Source organism: Micromys minutus, assembly GCF_963924665.1.
Source record: "Micromys minutus genome assembly, chromosome: 4".
NCBI lineage: Eukaryota > Metazoa > Chordata > Mammalia > Rodentia > Muridae > Micromys > Micromys minutus.
Window position 1 is genome coordinate 33,506,988 of NC_137973.1, and position 20,800 is coordinate 33,527,787.

At 41.0% G+C, this 20,800-nt stretch overlaps 1 protein-coding gene across 1 annotated transcript in view; it reads left to right on the forward strand.

Moving 5' to 3' along the window:
- Positions 1–15,677: 15,677 nt before the first annotated feature.
- Positions 15,678–20,800, forward strand: part of WARS2 (tryptophanyl tRNA synthetase 2, mitochondrial) — a gene marked incomplete at its 5' end in the record, with an annotated part of 77,912 nt that continues 72,789 nt past the window's right edge. Inside the window, one exon of the mRNA XM_080916467.1 lies at positions 15,678–15,767. Within this exon, the coding sequence (XP_080772593.1) occupies positions 15,678–15,767 (90 nt within the window). The remainder of the gene's footprint in view (positions 15,768–20,800) is intronic.

Genomic DNA, 20,800 nt, shown 5'->3' on the forward strand with positions numbered 1-20,800 from the left:
TCACTGTTAAAAAACAAAACAAAACAAAACAAAACATGGGCACATAAGTACTTTGTTACCAGGGAAGATTTGCTCAATATTAATTTGAAGACCAAAAATGTTTAGAACTTGCCAGAGAATCTTGAGCCCCCAAATGATACAGCCACACAGGTAGGCCAAGCTAGCCCTCACAAGCTGGCCAGGGAGAACCTCTACAAGGTCATCAGCATCCTGAGGAGCTTCCCTGAGATGCTTGGTCATGTCATTCCACAGCGCTGACATCTTCTTAAACTACTGGATGGTGTATGCAAAATACACAATTTAGAATATTTATTAGTATGCTGCAGTTTCCACCCAGAGGACAAGGAGCTCCTTGGTAATTGTAAAGTAAGGATCAATTGCTGCCAATGCTGCTGCTGCTACCGCTGCCGTTGCTGCTGCCAGAAAAGTCAGCTTCCCTTAACAGCTTACAAGCCACAGGCATAGTACCAAATCCAACCTCATGGCATGATAACTGGCTTGACATTTTGGAAAGGAACTGCCTCTCAGTCTGGCCACTGCTGTCTCAAAGTGTGCCACTGAATGAGTTCTGTAAAATCCTGTGATCCTGATCAAGTAGGGGAAACTAGCAAGAGCATTTCTGACAGGACCCTGGCCACTTGGGATTCCACAACACTTCCTGACCCTGCCTAAGCCCAGAAACACCCCTAGACTAAATGCAGTAGCTGACTGCCCTCCTAGGACTCTGCTGTCCCTCCCGGAAAAGGGCACCTGCCTTAGTCTCCAGCTGACCAAATGCATGACCAGTGTCTCTGTTGCTTATGTAGAAACAAATATGTACCTGCCTCCCACCTCAGACCTGCAGAACCTGTTCCTCCCTCACATGTGCCATGTCCCTTCTCCATACACAAACATGAGCTGAAGGGTGACTGCTGCGCTGCTTTTACCATATGCTCTGCCTGTATACCTCTTTGGCAAACCACGCTGAGAATGTCAAGGATGGATGTTCATCTGAGAATTGTATGAGCGTTGTGATGTTTTCATAAGCTCAGTTAGGGTTGAGAATGATTTCCTAGTGTTTCCAAACAGTGGTTGGACTTCAGATACTTTAAAGTTGGTCTAAATCGCCAACAACATGCTTTTATCCCATTCAACTCAGTTCAGCAACTGTTTACTGAGTGTCTGCTATGCAGAGTTGTTATGTAACACAGAGCGAGACTGGTCACTTCTCCAGAAGAGATTAATGGCATGTGGAGAATACAGTAAGCCAATAGTAGGACAGGCTGTGAGAGAACCTGGGAGCTATGGAGAACAGGGTACTGAGAGGCAGTGGGAGGAGTACCAGCTCTATTTAGGTGTATTTTACATGGCTTTACATCTACAGGTGGCACACAATATGGGGCAAGAATCCACTAAAAGGTTTATGGCTATCAACCTAAGAGTTAGTTAAAAAGTGTTTATTTTCTGAGTAAGAGCAGGCCAGTGCCATTTTGAGTCATGGGGTGTTTCATCATGGGAACCTTAAAGAGACAGCCTTTGCTGACAGGCTACAGTGACCTGTAGCAAAAAAGCAGGTGACTCAGGTACACACAGATAGAGAAAAAGAGAGAGAGTGAAAGAGGGAGATATGGAGAAAGAGAGAGAAAGAGATATAGAGAAAAAGAGATAGAGAAAGAAATAGGGGGGAAGAGAAAGAGAGAGAAAGAAAGTGAAAGAGAGAGAGATATAGACAAAAAGAGAAAAAAACAAAGATAGGGAAAGAGAGAGGAGAAAAGAGATATAGAGGGAGAAAGAGAGATAGAGAAAAAGAGAGAGATAGGGAAAGAAATAGAGTATGGAATTTACCCGAATCACATGGGAATTTTTACCAGCGATTCGGAACTAAGACAAGTCTGTACACCAGAAGAGTGAATACAGATGGATATTAAGTTCAGTATTAATATGAAGATCTGATTCTCCAGACTGAGAGAGAAGAGAGATCGAAATACTTTGGGCTAAGGTCCTAGATTTACAGAATTGTTTAGAAAATGTATAAAAAGTTGGTTCAGAATTAGATAAAGAAAATTAGTCACTGACTCCAAGAGAGTGGTGATTTTTGCAGGTCAAAGGTTTCTCAATGATAGAGATCTGTGTCACAGAGAGTATATGCAGACATATATTAGTGAAGTTATTAATAATTAAAGATCTGATACTCCAGATTGAGAGCTAGACAGATCAAAATACATAAACCAAGGTCTTGGTTTTACAAATTGCTTACTTATTGTTTGTAAGTGATAGTAGTTTGTGTTTTGAATTATCCCACTAATGCCATGTGGCTTGTCAGATGCCAACTAGCAAAACTTTATAATAATTATCTTAATTGTTTGCATTGTTTTAAAATAGATACGATGCTGAGTTTTGTGTTTATATTATGTCTGTGGGAGAGAATACAAGATACTCTAGTTGCCAACTACAGGACACGCTATTTTGGGAGAAAGGTTTTGTCTTTGCGTTTTTAAAAAGTGTGATTCAGCTCTGTGTGCCTTCCACACAGTTATTTGGATTAGATTTGATAGAGGTAGGCCACCTGAAAAACTAAATTAAAAAAAGATCGAACAAAATATTTCTTGATACTAAAATGTTCTCTGTTGAGTTTCATATATGTTTCCGAATGTACAACTATGGTAAAGCTTGTCATCAGAATGCTGAACTGGCCTGATTCCAGACATCAGACAGAGACTGCCACAACCATCAGTGTGGCTTTTCCTCTTGATGCCTGTCTGCCTTCTTCATTTCCCCTCCTCCCTTCTAAATTCTCGATGCCCATATAATCAGCTTGAAGAAGCTTAAGATGAGTCGTTGCCCAATTTCCTGGACTTTTTGCGGGGGAGGTGAAAGTGGGTATTGTAAGGTTGTTTTTTATAAAGAATTCAGAAATAGTCATAATTTTACAGGGAGGAATTAGCCGGATTTGATTATACACTCATCAACCTATTTTGGTAACTAAGCCAAGTTATATTCTCATTGGTAAGATTCTTTCTAATTGATAAAAAGTTAAAGTTATAATCTTTACAGTACTAATAGTTGATTTGATATAGATTTAAAGTTTAAACATCCTGTTTAGTTGGTTAAACAATCTAGTTGAGGGCTAGATAACAAGCTCATGATTCTGAGTCATTAAAAGGTGCCTTTTTAAAAAGACAGTTTCAATTTAAGATAGCCAAGGGTAGTCAAGGCTTAACAGTTCCGAGATGCTTTATGTAGATAGACAATCTTCAAAATCATCAGAAGTCCACAGAATATAGTAGACAATCTTCAAAAGCTTCAAAAGTCCACAGAATATGATACTTATAGACATTTTTTTTAATTAAAATCATTTGACTAGAGACCTGTCTGCTCCTGACAGCACCCTTTCTTAGATTCTAAGAAGAAATTAAACCTCAATAGAGTTACTCCAGTTGTGGTGAGACAGACAATAAGAATTGCCTTATTCATCTACAGACAATACTGTCCAGAAAGGGACACTTTTGCGGAATAGTCGACTGATAATCTTTGCTAAGCCAAAATTATCAGCCCTTAAGATTTCTGCATTAAAAAAGTCTCAATTATGATCCTGGGCCAGAAGGCTGAAGACTGATGCTCCAACATTTTGAGAGATGTGGAACTGTCCAAGTGATCAGCAGCAGTCTCTATATATTGGCTAGTTTTGGAAGCTATGTTTTGTGCTTCTCATTATCAGATAATATTAGTCATTTGAGATTTCTAACATTTTTGAAGACTGGTAGCCTCTTAGCCAGACCAGCTGTTTGGCATTAAGAAAGTTAATATAGATCTCAAAAGCTGATTTTCAGATGACATACAATCTAAAACTGAGATATAAGTCAGATATAAAATTATAGTCTTTCAAGATAGATAAAAGGGTGCTTTATTTAATAGACAAAATTGGTGGCTAGATGTTAAGGCTGTCTTATACTTTATCCATTGTAAAATAATAATAGTTATATTCATCTTATAGTTGAGAAAAAAACTTTTTAACTGGACAAAAAGGAGGAAATGTAGATTGTCCTGAAGCTGTTTGTATTTTAATGTTAATTCCATTTTCCCAAGAAGAACTGAACCTTTCCATTTTAATTAGTAAAATAAAGGAAAGCCATTGAGTGACTGGGTGGGGCAAGGGAGGTGGATAGAAGGGAGGTCTAAGAGGTTAGAGGACAGGAGGTCAGGGGATGAGGAGAGGTGGTGGCAAGATGAAGGTTTCCAAGGATCATCTAGACCCCAGTGATATTAATTGGCGTTAAATAGCTATGAACATTAAGGATTTTATAGGTCTAATATCTCATATAGAAGTGCAGATTGTATCATTGTCTGTTTGATGCAATCTTGTTGTGTAGAGGGTTTGTAGATTAAGAGCTGAATATATAAACCTGTATGAAAAGCTATCGGGCTATAGAGTTGTATTTGTGTGGAATTTTGGGGTAGAGAAACACCCCAGGATGGAGGCAGAGAACAGACGGTAGTAAACTGCCAGGGAAGGGAGTGTTGCAAGGATAAGTTGGGCTATGGCATCGGCTCAGACTGGGTGTCAGAGGTGCACTCAACTCAGTATCAAGGTCAGGCCTGAGGAGTGAGACCTCAGGGCTGATAGAGAGATAAACCAATTTTTTATTTTTTAATACTTACTGCAACAGAGGAAAACCATGCTGTTTGGATTACAGAAAGTGCTGTGAAAGCATCTGTCTAGGAAAGCAAATGAAACCCCAAATACTTCCCCTTGGATTTGTCTGTGCTCAATGGTTTCTTCCAAGTTCCTCTTATCTCATCAAAGTTTGTGACTCCTCTTGAGTTGCACCGGATTCTGGCTCTAAATAGAATTCTGGGAAAGTACCACAAAAGCCTGTGTCATACCAGGGCGTGGGAGGCAGGGTGTAATGGAGGCAAGCGAGGACACCAGGTCCCAGGGAAAGGAACTCATAGCACAGCTGGCATTGGTTAGCAAAAGAGCTAAGGCCATGGGCAGGCCAGTCTAAAGTAACATAAAACAGCCAGCTTATTGTATGGAGATGTGCTTTCAGCTCATCTACTCCAGAGCCTCCCCACCCAGTGCTGTTTCCAAGGTGAGAAACCCCCTCCTCTAGATGGCAATTCTTCAAGTATGAACTGCATGGCCTCTATCGTATGTACAAGTCAACCAGGGAGCCCACCTCAAAGTAACTCTCAAAAGTGTTCCTCCATTTTAAGGACTTTTAAAAAGAGAGAGTGTGTGTGTGTGTATGAGAGAGAGAGAGAGAGAGAGAGAGAGAGAGAGAGAGAGAGAGAGACAGAGAGAGAGAGAGAAAGACAGACAGACAGACAGACAGACAGACAGACAGATAGACAGAGAAACAGAATCAGAGACAGAGAGAGACAGAGAAAGTTTGTGTGTGTGTGTGTGTGTGTGAGAGAGAGAGAGAGAGAGAGAGAGAGAGAGAGAGAGAGAGAGAGAGAGAGAGAGAGAGCATCAGATCTCTGGAACTGGAGTTACAGGTGAATGTGAGCTACCCAGTGGGGAATCCCTGAACTCAGTTCCTCTAGGAAAACAGTAAGTACTTTTAACCACTAAACCATGTCTCCAGTTCCACATTTCTCCATCTAAAACTAATATCAACACACACACACAATCACCCAATTAAAGAAAATTACACATAATTTAATTATGACATGTTACATAAAGTAAGGCATAAAGTTGCCCTTTCAGGTCCTCTCTGGTATTTTCCTTTACTACGACAATTACTGTGTACTTTGTGAAGCTGGTTGAACTGATTAATGTGAGTGAATAAGTACAGTAGAGCCGTTAAAAGCCTAGGGAAAGAGTCTCCAAAGTCAGGGTGGTCGGCAGATATGTAACACACCTGTAATTCCAGCCCCAGAGAGGCTGATACAAAAGGAGTGTCACAAACATGAGGCAAGCCTGGGCTACAGAGTAAGACCCTATCTCAAGAAAATAAATGAGAAAGCAAACCAACAATTTGAAGAGAGGAGGAAGAAGGAGGAGGAGGAGAAGAAGAAGAAGAAGAAGAAGAAGAAGAAGAAGAAGAGGAAGAGGAAGAGGAAGAGGAAGAGGAAGAAGAAGAAGAAGAAGAAGAAGAAGAAGAAGAAGAAGAAGAAGAGGAGGAGGAAGAGAAAGAAGAAGAAGAAGAGGAAGAAGAAGAAGAAGAAGAGGAAGAAGAAGAAGAAGAAGAAGAAGAAGAAGAAGAAGAAGAAGAAGAAGAAGAAGAAGAAGAAGAAGAAGAAGAAGAAGAAGAAGAAGAAAAAGAAGAAGAAGAAGAAGAAGAAGAAGAAGAAGAAGAAGAAGAAGAAGAAGAAGAAGAAGAAGAAGAAGACAAAGAAGAAAAAGAAGAAGAAGAAGAATGTGTCAAATGGACCACAAGGAGACACCTAAAGGATCCAGGAACCATGGATAACACTGGCATGAACACAAGCCCCAGGCCCTGCTGAGCTGTCAAACCCTTCCCTTATTGAGATACTTTCTTGAGTAGGCCATAAACCATAGTGGGAAGCCTTTTTCCCAAGTATGCAGCTATCTGGGTGGAGGATGCAGAGACAGGGGGAAAAAATGTGGATATTCAAAACACCCAATGGAGGATGCGCTACACATCTGCCTAGGAACACATGTATCAGGTTCTATTCAGGCAGAAATCCTACCTGCTTGAATTTAGAATTTGGCAACCATTCACCTGGGCTACCTGTGCTAGTTTTTGTAAGCTGCTTGAGGGCAAGCATTCGGTTCTTTATCTCTTCTTGCAAACACAGTATCTGGAGCAGGAAGGAAGGTCTTTCCTGCCCAGCTATTCTGTTAATGTGCAACAAATAGAATATCCAGTGGCTTAAAACAACAGTGCAGGTGCTAGAAAGACTAAAAAATCTGAAGGGGTTTTATATCCCATATGAAGAACAACAATATCAGCCAAGGGCCTCCAGAACTCCCAGAGACTAAACCACCAACCTAAGAGTCCTCACGGAGCATTGTTAAGAGCATTGGTTGCCTTAATTGGGTGGGTGTAGTGGCCCACACGTTTAATCCTAGCACTCAAGGGAGACAGGCAAATTCTGAGTTTGAGGCCAGCATGGTCTATAGAAGGAATTCTAAGAAAGCCAAGGATTCATAGAGAAAACCTGTCTCAAACCCACCCCAAAACAAACAAAACAGGAATATTTGTAGCTCTTCCAGAGCAGGTTTGGGGTTCGATTGCAGGCATCCACATTACGGCTCACAACTGTCTACAGCTCCAGTTCCACATTATCCAACACCCTCTTCTGGCCTCTGTGATCACCAAATAGCCACCTTGTGACAATGACAGGAAGGGCACTTTGTTTTTTATCTTTGAGGGTATGAATGGAGCATACACTAAGTAATTTTTGCTTGGGTGAACATTATACATGAGCATTAATGCCCTTGCCCAAGAGCCTTGAGAGTCAACTGGTTCTCCCATCTCTCCTTACCACAATCTCCTCAGTCACCAGTTCCCTAGTTGGTCCCCTCAACTCAAAAGATGCATGTACATCATTGTGTGGACAGACTCACTCCTCATTTGTTTAAGGGTGGCACTCTGGGACCACTTCCTGTCCTCCATGCTGGGACTTATGTCTCCCTTGAGCTTGTGAAGATCTCACCTGTGCTGTCACGGCCTCTGAGCTCATACATGCATCTGCCCCGTTGTGTCTGAAAAATGCTGTGTCCAGCGGGGCACGCACCACCTCTGTTTCTTAGAATTTTCCGCCCCTTTTCTCACACACATCCCCAAAGCCTTGAGTAGGACGTGGATTCGTACTAATTTAAACAACTTTAATCATCAAAGGATTATTCTATGTTGCCATGAACATGTTTAATCAAAATTGGAGAACCATTTCAGCTAGACATGCAGGGTGTTTTTTCCAAAGCAATCACTGGGTTACAAGTGCGACACTGACCGGAATGCAAACTGAAGACTGGGAGCAAGTGCAGGAGTCATTTGGCCCACAGCCTCCATTTATTCAGATGACAAAACGGGCTCAGTAGGGAAGGTCTTTATGGAGGGCTTCACTAGTGATGGCGCAGCCCAGCTGGAAAGAAAATCCACTGTTCGTTGTGTGCTTGTTTACTTTAACTTACTAACATTAGTGCATTCACTCTCTCCGGGAACAGTATTTCAGGATTCCCATTGTCTTAAGCCTCCTAAGGGACATTCACCCCCTGTGGATATACCACTGATTGGGATGTATGCTTGAAATGAAGTGCTGGCCAGAACTTCTCAGTAAGTGGGGAGATGATGCAAACTGGAGGACTGGGTCCAGAAATGCATCACATTTCCAGACAGCATTTACTGAAACTGGATTTTGAATAGTTTCCGTAGAAATTATTTTACCCACAGGAATGCTATTTCTTCCCACAGGGATTTGACCAAACAAAAAGAAAGACAAAATGGAGAAAGAGCCATGATTTCGATTTATATAGAAAACATTAGCTGGAACCTAAGTAATATCCTTCAAGTAATCAGAATATTTTATATACACTGATTTAGCCAAAAGAGCAAACCACAAGAAAGTAAGCATATGTTGTACAATTTTAAAATGTTTCCAAGGTTTAGTGTACACACAGATCTCTCTCTCTCTCTCACACACACACACACACACACACACTTATAACCTCCCTAATTCCCTAAAACTGTGATCTTTAAAATCTCCCACCACAGGACTGCCTCCTACTCCACCCCCACCCCACATACACACGGTACATTTGTTCAGTTAATTAACCTGACAACATTTACTGATCCCATATAGTAAAGGTCTTATTTCCAGAAATTTTGATGTCTCATTAAAAGCTAATCTAAGATTAAGGGGTTCCCCCCATTTTGTTTCTAATCCTGTTAACAGATAGTAGCTCTGTTCTGAAGGTTTCCATTAGCCCCTCCAGATCTACCTCCCACCATCTCCATCCTGGTCTCTATTTCTGGGTTTGGCAGAGAAACTAATCTTTGTAGACCAGATAATTCTTTTCATCCTTTATCTTATTTATTTATTGCCATGAGGTTTACAGATTGAGAAAGCAGCACATCAGAAGGTGTGTAGCAGAGGTGAGAGGAGATAGAAACAGTGGGATTTAGAACAGTCATGTGCACATGCACACATGCACACAGGCACACACCCTATTCTGGCACCCAGTGATGACTCTATTTCCCTCCTAAATGGTGATTGGGAGGCATCCTCCAAGAACATTCTCTCAAGCTAGCAGTTGTCATTCAAGCCATGTGACCACCAATAAGAAAATCTCAAGTGCATTTCAAACAATACCCAGCAAAACAGCTGAGAACTTAAGGGACCCTCGGAAAGTGAGGCGGGGATATTTTATCAGCCCTTTGACGCATGTGAAAACATTACTCCTTGTTCACAATGGCTGAGAACCCTTCAGTCTGCTTTCTCCTATCTGTAAACCTGCTGTGCTGGGATGGGGATGGTCTAGAGCAGCTTCACAAGTCTGCAGTAGACCTGAAAGTCCTTCTCAGCCATCTGTCTCCTAGTATTGCCCATGAACATGGAGTCAGTGCTGGCTCTAATACTTACTTTTTAAAATTTATAAATAGCTCCATTTTACGACATCAGAAACCAGTTGTCTAGACTGACATGTTATAATATATATCTTCCAACAATCCAAATTTTTCAACTTATTTTTTATGTAAGAATAAAAAGGCATGTGGAGTTTAAGTCACCCCAGGAGATCAGTAACATGGCCAGTGTTGCTAATTTTCTCAAATGCCATACAATTGTGTTTACTAAAGGGAAAAGGTAAAAACAATAGACATAGTTGGTTATAATTGTCAGTGAGCTGGGGAAAAGTCTGTTGGATTCACTGAAATGGAATTTGACAGCAACAGAATGAGGTTGATACACTATTTTTAGAGCGATCAAAAATCTCTTGGTTTTAACTCTGGGAAAATGAAGATGAAAACTATTTGCGTGAGTTTCAGTAGACACAGAGGAGACTCTAGATTAGGGGTTCTCAACCTGAGAACCTCTGTGACCTCTGTGGAGGTGGAATGACTTTTTCCCAGGGGTTGCCTAAGACAGTCAGAGTAGAATTCTTAGCAGGTAAGGGCAACTATGCTTGGCTTCCAGGAGACATTTCCGGGGGTGGGGGAACCTTGCCGAAGTTTCTTATATAGAGGCTCAGTTTGGAAGTAGGAAGCCTGTCCAGCCCAGTTATGAAGTCACTGAGAGCCAAGGATGGGTTAAAAATAGAACATGTGCTGAGAACGTATAGATCTTGTCTGCCATGCCGTGCCAGCTGGAAAAAGCATTCAAAGATGGTTAACAAAATAAAATGCCTTTTTAATAGTTTAATTTTGCTACTTTTAAAGTTCCATTTCTTCCATGGAGAGTGTGTCCTAAGACAAAAGATGAACAGTGCAGGTTGGAAAGTCTTCAGACAGTCTCTTGGGATTCTCTCTGAGATTTTATTTTATTTTTAAACGGAGATGGGGTTTCTCTGTGTGCCCTTGGCTGCCCTTGAACTCGCTCTGTAGTCCAGGCTGGCCTCAAACTTATAGAGATCCACTTGCCTCTGCCTCCCAAGTGCTGGAACTAAAGGCACGTGCCACCACCAACCCGCCGAGATCCACATTTAAGGAACTGCGTTCTCTACTTTCTTTCAAGCAGTCCTCTCGATCTAAAACTGCAGCTTTAGAAAAATCTGAATACTAAAACCAACTGCCACCTTTGGGCCTACATCACTGCTAGATAACTGGTTCTCATCCAGCTGCTACACACTAAAGACTACGGAGTCCATATTCTGTAGAGGACGGCCTCCAAATTGCTTACTGCGCATGCTCCATCTCTTTGCACCCTCCCGGCACTTCCTGTTAACCTCAATGAGAATATTGGAGTGGGAATGAAGAAACCTTTAAGGTTCTCGCTGTTCATATCACTTTCTTTCTCCATTGATCTTACTGAATTGTAGAGTCTGGAAGAGACAGCGATTTCTTCCTTAACAGTACAAAATGGTCCTTGAAGCACACGGTAAGTCCTTTATACGATCATAAACACGGAAACACGTCATAAACATAATGAGGTTTTCCTAATGAGATAATTTTCAATCTGTTTCAATCTGCTCTCCCCCTTAAAAAAAAAAAAAAAAAAAAAAAAAAAAAAAAAAAAAAAAAAAAAAAACAACTCTAGAGAAAGTGTCTTCTAATATGAGGAGACCAGCATCACCTTTCTAAAAATTAGATACTTGCTGTTCTAACCATAAAATCTCACATAGAATGTGGCTTCATGGGAAACCTTTCCTCACTTGGAATAGATTTAACTTCATTTTTTTTAAAAGCAGGGCACTAGTATGAAAATAAAATTGTGGGGTGTGTGTGTGTGTGTGTGTGTGTGTGTGTGTGTGTGTGCGTGTGTGTGTGTGTGTGCACGTGTTCCTATGGAATGGTTTGTGACAAGTGTTATCTATGGACCAGTTTTATATTCTATGAAATGATTCACAGAACTAAGGTTAAATCGGCTGAAAAGGAAGTCACTCGCATGTGCTTTCATGTGCATGGCGGTTATCTTATGCAGGGGTAGGACCGTACCAGTCGCTTTGATTTCTGTTTATATAATTGGTCCAGGATTATGATGGCATGGTCGAAGAGCTGTTGGTGTACTCCCATAATTATTCACTTTTTTTTCTATTGTGGAATCTCCTCCTCTACTTTGAAAAAGGCATATTGATATGCATTGAAGGGTTGGGGTGAGTGGGTGATGCTTAAAGAAAGTTTTGAATACAATTGCCATCTAATTTTTACAGTCTGCAAAATTCTTCTTTAAGTGAATAAAGGTGTCGGGTGACTCTCCGTTACCTTGATCAGCACCTAATTCTAACCTGACACTTAGAATTAAATTAAAGAAACAGAACTGGATACTTTGAGACTTGGGGGCTGATTATACTACTAGAGCTAAGAATGGGTTTAAACTCTTCCCTTATCCCATTTAAATCTAACTAGGTATAAACTCTCCATTACTGGGGTGTAGAGGTGTGTCTGCTGAGGTGGGGTTCCCTTGATGTTCTCAGACAAGGAAACCCAATCCTTCTTTCTGACACACATGGTTGCAATAGAAACAGCTCCTCAACTGCCAGTCTGGTTTTAATCTGTTGTTTCTTGCAAGAGAGGATTTTCTGGGAATGTTAGGAAGAGAGCAAAATTACCAGAACTTACTATAAAATAAAAGTGTTGATGAGAAATCAAATTTTAAACAAGTGTTCAAACTCCTAAGCATGAACATATGTAGACACACATGGTACGTGCTACAAGTTTAAGAATACAAAAGTTTAATATTTCAAGGGTGTCTGAAGATTGCTTTAATAATTAATTTCTCATTTTAAGAAAACACTTCATCTTACTCAAATGATCCCAGAAGTAAAATATTGTCATTAAACACAGTGTGTCACTTAAACAACTGGGGGCAATTTTCTGTATGATCTAGTTTAGCATTATAACCTTTTAAAGGTATGACTATTTTTTATGGAGACACTTTTAAACTGACTTATACAACTTTTAAAGATTCACAGTTACTGTTATTAAAAATATTTGTTAAACAAAACAATCCCAGTATACTTTTCCTTTTAGAAGCTGGTTTAGAATGGGACAGCTTTTTTGGTCATTCTTGCTCCAATACTAATATGCTGTTATAAAAACAAAGTAAGAAAAAAAAAAACTAAATAGAACTGGCTGTAATCGGTCTTGTATCCTTTTACTTTCAGTGGTTGCTTCTGACTGTTAAAGTATCCATATTTTTTTTAAAACCATAAGTCATATAACTTGGTAAAATAAAATTTAAATTTAGAACATATAACTGCTCAGGGCAAGGGGAAGGAAAACAACATATAACTGCTCTGTGCAAGATTCTTTCTTAAGTGGTTAGAGAAATGTTAAGATTCAGGATGTTTTTTAAGATGTATAATAAATAGTAAATATTGTATAGTCCTTGTCCTTGCAACAGTTCAGCTCAGCTGAGTGACAACTTAAGTTACAAAGTTACCACTATGGTGCAGAAAAAAAAATTAAACTCTAACAACATCTTACAGTCTGCAAATAATAACCTTAAAGTACTGAAATTGCACTGATGGTGCATTATCAAAAACTAAATCTTTACCAAGATGGAGTCCAGATTTCTCCATGTTTTCTGTTGCCTCATTTTTGTAATCTGTTGTATGAGTCTGAACCTGTGCCCTTCTGGATGATGTCATGCAAATCTTTCCCTGTGTCTGTGGGTCCCTAGCAAAGGGCTTTTGCTCTGCCTTTATTGAGACAGAAAAGCATCTCCTGGGGAAGGAGTGGATACTTTAACAGAATCTTTAACAAAAAGTTAAAAGGATGAACCTTTACTGACTCCAGTTGACCCAGCTAGAAACAAAATCCTTCAAGCAATAGGTATAGCGGCTCCCAGCATTGCGGAAAAATTTTTATAGGGTTGCTTTCAACCGGTTTGTCCCTTTCAACAAATGACCACCTTATAACACGCATACATACATGTTTTGCTCTCTAGGTCAGAGGCATACAAGGGTATTTATCTTAAGATTACAGGAAAGCATTAGCTCAGGTTATAAAAGCTGATTTCCAGGGAAATCCAAGGCAATTAAGGTTGGCTATTACATTGTTCTCTCTCTCTCTCTCTCTCTCTCTCTCTCTCTCTCTCTCTCTCTCTCTTTGGAATTATAGCATTTCCTCCTTCCCTTGTTCTCTTAAAGGCAGATTAAACAAGTTGGGTGCATATCGATCTTTATTGACTTCAAGGTGTATTGTTAACTTAGCTGTAAGGGATATTTTCATAATAATCTGAGAGATGTTTTCCTAATAATGAGAACTACAGCAAATGATTTATTCAAAGGTTATGGTATTGAAGTAGAGTATTGATAAACTGTCTTTACTGGGAATGTGTCCTGGAGATATTTCCCTATGAAGATATTACCAGTCATAGGCACCTGGGCAGAACACTCTGAAAAAACTCTGGCACCGCTGGCTCACTGCCAGGGTTTTTTATTCTGCAATCTGGATGATTAAGAATATGAAGAGTCTAATGGTAATTCCTATGGTTATACTCTGATTAATGCTATAGCTTTGCAAATAGTAATACTTTGCTTTCTATTTGAAGACTAGACACCTAAGGCATTTATAGCCCTTGTCTTCTCCTGACTGGCTTTGTCCTGAGCATCAGCTATGTGTTTTGCGTTTTCTACTAATTCCTGGCCACTTTATTTCCACTACTTGATCCCTTTTTATTCTAAACTCTATCTAGTTTATTGCTTATAAATAGAATTATAAGTTCTATTTAGTTATTGGCTTCTATGTTTCCATGTTTCATAGCTAAAGTGTCTCCTCCGCTCCATACTCAGGTCTATAGTCAAAATGCATTGCATCAGGAAATATATGCACCTCAATTTTAACCTACCTACCAAATCATATTGATGTTCTGATGAGGGAGGAACCAGGGCTTCTTCAGCTTCTCCACCTTATACCTAGAAATCCTTTCCTGCGCACTTCCAATTACTCCGGGACAATTGCACGCTTCACAGATTTTATAGTACGACTTGAGTTTTATCTTTAGATTTCAGCTCCTCAGGAATACGGGCATCTCATATACAGTTTACCTCCCATGACCCCTTGATAATTTCCAGTATACACTTCTTAGACTAATATAACAAGTGCCATGTGATTGTGCCAAATCTGCTCGATGTATTTTTACCGATGCTTAATCTGAGAGTTTTCAGTTCACCGAGAGAAATCAACCATCATTACACAAAACATCTTCCGTCAGGCATCATTGGTGTTAAGTTGTTAATAAACCACCGTGAAGCACTGCAGTTCTAAGCACTGTCCACTCCGAACTTGATAATTGCTTCACCTGGTCGGTATGCAAAATGCGTTATCTGCTACCCATTAGACCCTACACTTCCGGAAGGCAAGTTACACACATATCCATCAGTGTTTCACTCCGGGCACTACAGTCCATTGTAGACCCGATGACCACCATGTAGGTCTCAAAAAGCCATTTATGGTCCTCTAAGAGAATCAGGCTTCGTTCTGAAGAGACACGAATGGAAAGCTGCTAGCTAGATTAAAAAAGAAAAGCCAACCTACTTGACTTTTTCCTGTAAGAAATAAGTCAAAGGAGGGAAAATAAACCTAGTTCAACACCAAAACCTTGAGAGCTGACTTTTATCGGTCTTAGAGATCGGTGCCCTTAGGTTCAGAATTACTGGGCACAGGAGAGCAAGCTGTGTAGTTTTGTAGTAGAGAGCAGGTGGTGGGACATGGTTTCGCCAGTCTTTGACTGCTTTTCGAAACTGCAGGGTGGAAGATTGCCTATTTTCTTTCCTTCTCCAAGGAAATCTGTGGGAGGCAGGATTCCAGGAGCCTTGTGTCTGTTTTTAACCTTGGTTTAGGGGGTGATTTCCTTTACTTCCACGTCTAAAGAGCAACAACTTTTCCCTGAAGGGGTAGAGTCGCCCTCAAGGAAGCTGGCACAAAGGGAAAGATGGTCGGGAAAACACTAAAGCCTAGGACCACCTCATTCCAAGGCGCACCTGCTCGGCAAACTTGAGAAACAACCCTAAAGACCAGTTACTACAGCCCGCGGCAGCCCAGAAGACAAGCGCATGCGCAGTGAGCACAACTTCGGCTCGCCCGCAGACGTCATTCCGGGCCGGCAGCTCCGCCCTTCTCAAGATGGCGCTGTTCTCCTTGCGGAAGTCGCGAGAGTGCTGGCGCTTCATCCGGGCACTTCATAAAGGACCCGCCGCTACTCCGGCTCCTCAGGTAACCCGAGCCGGCCTTCTGCTTTAGGGCTCTGGTCCTGCGAGCGCCTTCCCGCTTCCCTTCCCTTCCGCCACCTATTTCTCCTTCCCTGCTTCCTGTGAAGAGCCCTCCACACTTTCCGAGGTCCACTAGACTCAGGGCGCAGCGAGGTTGCGCGCGCACACACGTGACCGCAGGAGGCGCTGCTGCTGAAAAGCACCCACCGCTGGGCCACGTGGCCAGCGTTGCCAGGCAACGCCTGAAGCCATCTCCTGAATGAGCAGAAGGTTTTCAGAGACCTGGTTGCTCCTGCGTACCATTGGGTTATGGTTTTAGCCTCCTTCCTCTAACAACTAACCCGGGTGCAGCGGATAAATCAGAAAAGTTTTCTTAGAATTGGGTTGTTCACGTTGGTGCAGTAGCCGGCGTGTGGAAGGAGAGCAAGCCCCGGTGCACCACTCTGCCTCTTCCGCGATCCTTAGGTGTCTACCAGGCCCTGTAAACAATAGCAGGGAGCTGCCAAGGTGCTTCACATTGCTGCTTGCCTGGCGACACTGCGGTTACCATATCTATGCTGCTGAGCATGATGCATTTTGTCGTGACCCGCCACATTTGCATTTTATCCTCAAAACCAAAAGGTGGCAGGGAATATGCTTTCAATCGTTCAGACAAGCACAAAACATCCCGGAACATGGCATTTTGATATAGATGATCAACAGAAGTAATTTCTGAGAGTGGGAAAGAAATTGGTGAACTTCTGTGATGGCATTTTTACACATTGCATATTCATAGCCATTAATGCACAGATATGGCATGAGGATGTCATTGAAAAGCGTACTGGCCTGATCCTAAAAGTTCCTGGCTTTTTCAGACATTTGCTAGCTGTGTTACAGAACCAGCAATCTTTTTTTTTTTTTTTTTTTTTTGCAGATGGGATAGAGGAAGAATTGGACTGATTGGCATGTTAATAATATACTTCCAAGTCTGGAAAGCCTGTAGGTTCATGACTATGAAGAAAACATAGCCAGGGAGAGTAGATGAAAACTAACCTGTACTATTTTTATTTTGTATCATCCCACACGTTACTCATTCTCTGAACTTGTTTCTTTATTAATGTAAACCTCACAAGGTTCTATAAGAATAAAAGACACAATACTGGAAACTCAGCAAACAACTATTCAAATGATACTTTACATTTTAAGAAGCAGTGTTAGTAAAGAATTGATTCCAGCTTTAATTATAAAACGTTTCCCTTGAGGTTTGGAAATTTCATTTTTTCAGAATATGATAGGTATATTAATGTGTATGCAACCAAGACTATCTATGACAGATTGCCATTTAGAAACCTTTGATTTAGCTTTAAATGAAAATAAATATTAAAGTTAGTTTCTGCCATGTCACAATGCATATCAGTTAAACAATGATAGCATGTAGGTTGAGGCAAGCCTAGCCTGATGGCAGAGGCCTGTAATCCCAGATGTTCTGGAGGCAGAAGTGGAGGGGAGAAGGTCACAAGTTTAAGACCCGGCCCGATACACCTGATGATGCAGGTGGAAAAGTACTAATACCATTCTCCTGGAAGACAATGGAAAAGGTTACACACTGTATTCAGAATATAATTGCAGTAGTGTTTGTAGGTAAGTGTGTACACATGGGAAGAAAGACTGGAAGGAAAACAACCATTTTTGATGGGCGTTGTTCATCCTAAATAGTGGATTAAAAGTAATTTAAGTGTGCTTGAAGCCTTTGTTTCATATTGCAGATATATCACTTTTATAACCAGAAAAATTTGAAACCATAAATCTCCCTGCAGACCTATAGTCACCGATGCTGTTTGGGCATTTTAGGTTTCTGAAAGAGATACCTGTCCTCTACGGCCATTATTAAAGTGGCCTTGGAAAAAGACTCCTAAAAATTTATGGCCACTCTTCCTGTGTGTGTCTTCTTTTTCTATTGAAAAGCGTCCTTTGAAGTCAAAGGGATTTTGTGAGCAGATGCAGAAATATGTGAAGAAAGCATAGGAGTCTCAAACCAGATGCACTGGACATTTTTATGACATCTCATAACCTTTGTAGAAAACAAAACATTATTTTGTAAGAACATATTATAATAGAAAGAAAGGCGTATTCATCATAAAGGTGGTTCAGTTATTTGGTTATTGGTTTGGGCTGTGCACTTGCTCCCTGAGGTGGGAGCAGACACGGGTGAGCCAGTGTATTTTTGTTGGAAACCGACTGAATGTATTGTGAACCTTAAGCTGTTTTAATGCTGTGGGGAGTTTTTTTTTTAGACAGCGTCTTGGATAAGAAGTGTGATGATGTTGGTGAGAAGCCTGGGTGTTTACTCCTAAGGCTACCTGTAACTTCAAAGTAGCAAGAAAGGGCCTGGAGGTGTGGCTAGTGCTTGCCTGGTATGGGAGCGGTCCTGGGTTTAATCTTCAGTGTGTTAAAGAGTGGTACAGAGGAAGAAAATATGAATCAGAGCACATCCTACCATATTCATTCTGCATGTCTACAATTTAGGCCGCAATGGTTTATTTTGTCAGGTGTTGCTTGACAGAAGACTGTTGAAATCTGATGAGAGGAGCACAATCACGAAGTCAGAGAAATGAAACTCTGACGTGATGTTTAAAGACTGATGGTATTAGGAACATTTAAGCCTGTCATCATTGACTAAACACAGCATCTGTCCTTCTTGAAGCACTCATTCATGATTGTATTCGGAAAACAATGAAATATTCTTGGCTAGAAGATTATACCAAGATTATTTATAATCATTCAGTTCACACATAGAAAGTCCTCATTTCATTTTTACCCCTCGGCAACTTAGATTTGGCCAACACTGCCCTATTTCTCTTGCTGATGGTCAGAACAAAGCCATTAGGTCAGAGGTTCTTAACCTGTAGCTCATGACTTGAACAGTCCTTTCACAGGGGCCGCCTAAGACCCTCTGTATATCAGATATTTACATTACAATTTGTAACAGTAGCAAAATGACACTCCTGAAGTAACAATGAAGATCATTGTTTGCTTGCAGGCCCCACAACATGAGGAACTGTATTAAAGGGTTGCAGCATTAGGAAGGTTGAGAACCGCCGCATTAGATGGAGGAAATGTGTGTCAAAAACACGAAAGAGCCACTGTCTTAAATTTCTGGTTGCATGATAAAACTTTTTAAATAACTTAAGATTTTCAGAGTTGCAGAATTAGTTCAAGATCTTCCTATGTGTCCCGAGCTACGCTTTGTCTTACATGCTCACAATTATTGCAGCTTAAACTTGATGTCTGCGCAGTGCTGTTGCTGTAGATGTAAGCCAAATTCTAATTTGGCCAGTTTTTCCAGCAGTCATATCATTCCATCCTGAATCGCATGCAGGATCCCATGATTCATTGCTGGGTGTTCTCCAACATGGATTACTCTCTCTTTTTCACTCTTGAAAGTACTATCTTTGCTACTAAGAGTCAGACTGGGATGTTTTCTGGGATAGCTCAGGATGACCTCTCCTAGCGATTTCTCAGGATGAGAACAGAGTCATGGATTTTAGCAAGAATACACGGAAGGGTGAGGCAGGTGTTGGCACTTTAAGAACTAGAAAAGAAGATTGGTTTAAGTACTTTCCTGGTTAAATAGTGGTGGAATTGGCATGGTAAAATTGATTGTGGGTGTTTCACTTGGCATTTTATGATTATTGTTGTTTAGGATTCTGTGGTTATAATGCCATGAAATTGGGGTGTTCCCGGTGACTTTTTACTTAGTTCTTTTCCCAATTCTGTCTGTGTGGTCTGTCTGCCTGCTTCATCCTCATAGAAAGCTTTTGGGACTGCCACAGCCAGCTCAGAGTCTTGTTAGTTGACAACTGTGTCAGTTTGTCAGACTGTTTCAGCTCTGCTTCCTTGGGTTGAGGGTGGGCTTTGTGCACCCACCCTTTGGCTTTTTGTGATCTTAAGTAAACAGATTTGTTGAAAATGCCCTTTAGGTTAGTCTCTTGTGCAGACTGAGTTTGTATAAATACAAATATCTCAGGTCTTTGAAAAGTATCTCTGGAACAGGTCATAAGAACCACTGGAGGCTTGTGCTGGAGACATCTCATAAAGAACTCTTTTCCTGGTTGTGCTCTGATGTTGCTGTGTCCTAGCATTTGGGAGCCTCTCTCGTAAACACTGCAGTGCAAGCCCAAGTCTTCCTCCTACATGCTTCTCAGGAAAGATTTACTCATTTGGGATTGAAGCTGCTATGCCCTGGTGCAGAGATGATTTATAGGCAGGGATGCTACACTGACTCCAGCTTGAGTTAATTTAACTGGTCTGGACATTAGCAGATGTCTCTCTGTGTCATTTCTTAGGAAGACTTGTCTTTTACTGCCTTTAGGAGTGTAACAGGTTTTCCCAAGTTCCCTGTTTACCAGCAGAGTAAGGCCTTGTCTAGGCCATTGCGTTGCTCCTTCCCTGAAGCTCTCTTGGTCCTCTAAACATTTACTGAAATTCATCTATGGCTCTCTTTTCTCTCGACACAGCCATGGGTTGTTTCCTTTGTTTTATACTTTTTCCTCTGTTTATTTTTCTCTTGACCTGCCCCTCTATTAACAGTTGAGTTGACTTCTGATTGGCTAACAGACTGTCTTTTGACTGCTCCGTTGCCTCCTGAGAGTCAAGTCAACATGATGTCTATCCATGAAGATCCTCACTGGTTCACTTCTATCCCTGTGCCAGGCCAGCACCCAGCCTTCAGGATGTGCATTCCTTCACTTACTGTTGCCTGTTCTCACTGACTCACTGGTAAGATGGCCGCCGTGAGGGTGCAGCCCTCAGTGTTTCACTTCTTGGGATGTTAGTTGTAGATCTTTAACTACTCTCACCTTGGATACATTTTCAAGTGGAATCTGTTCTCGTAAATAATATCTAACACAGCACTCTGTACTGTCCAAAATATTTCACATGTCCCCATTTAATCTTGTATACAATATACAGAATTTCATCATTTGGCTGTGCAAAATTTCTACTCACTGGTAAACTTCCATTATGCCTTCTCTCCCACCCCCTTTTTTAAAAACCAAT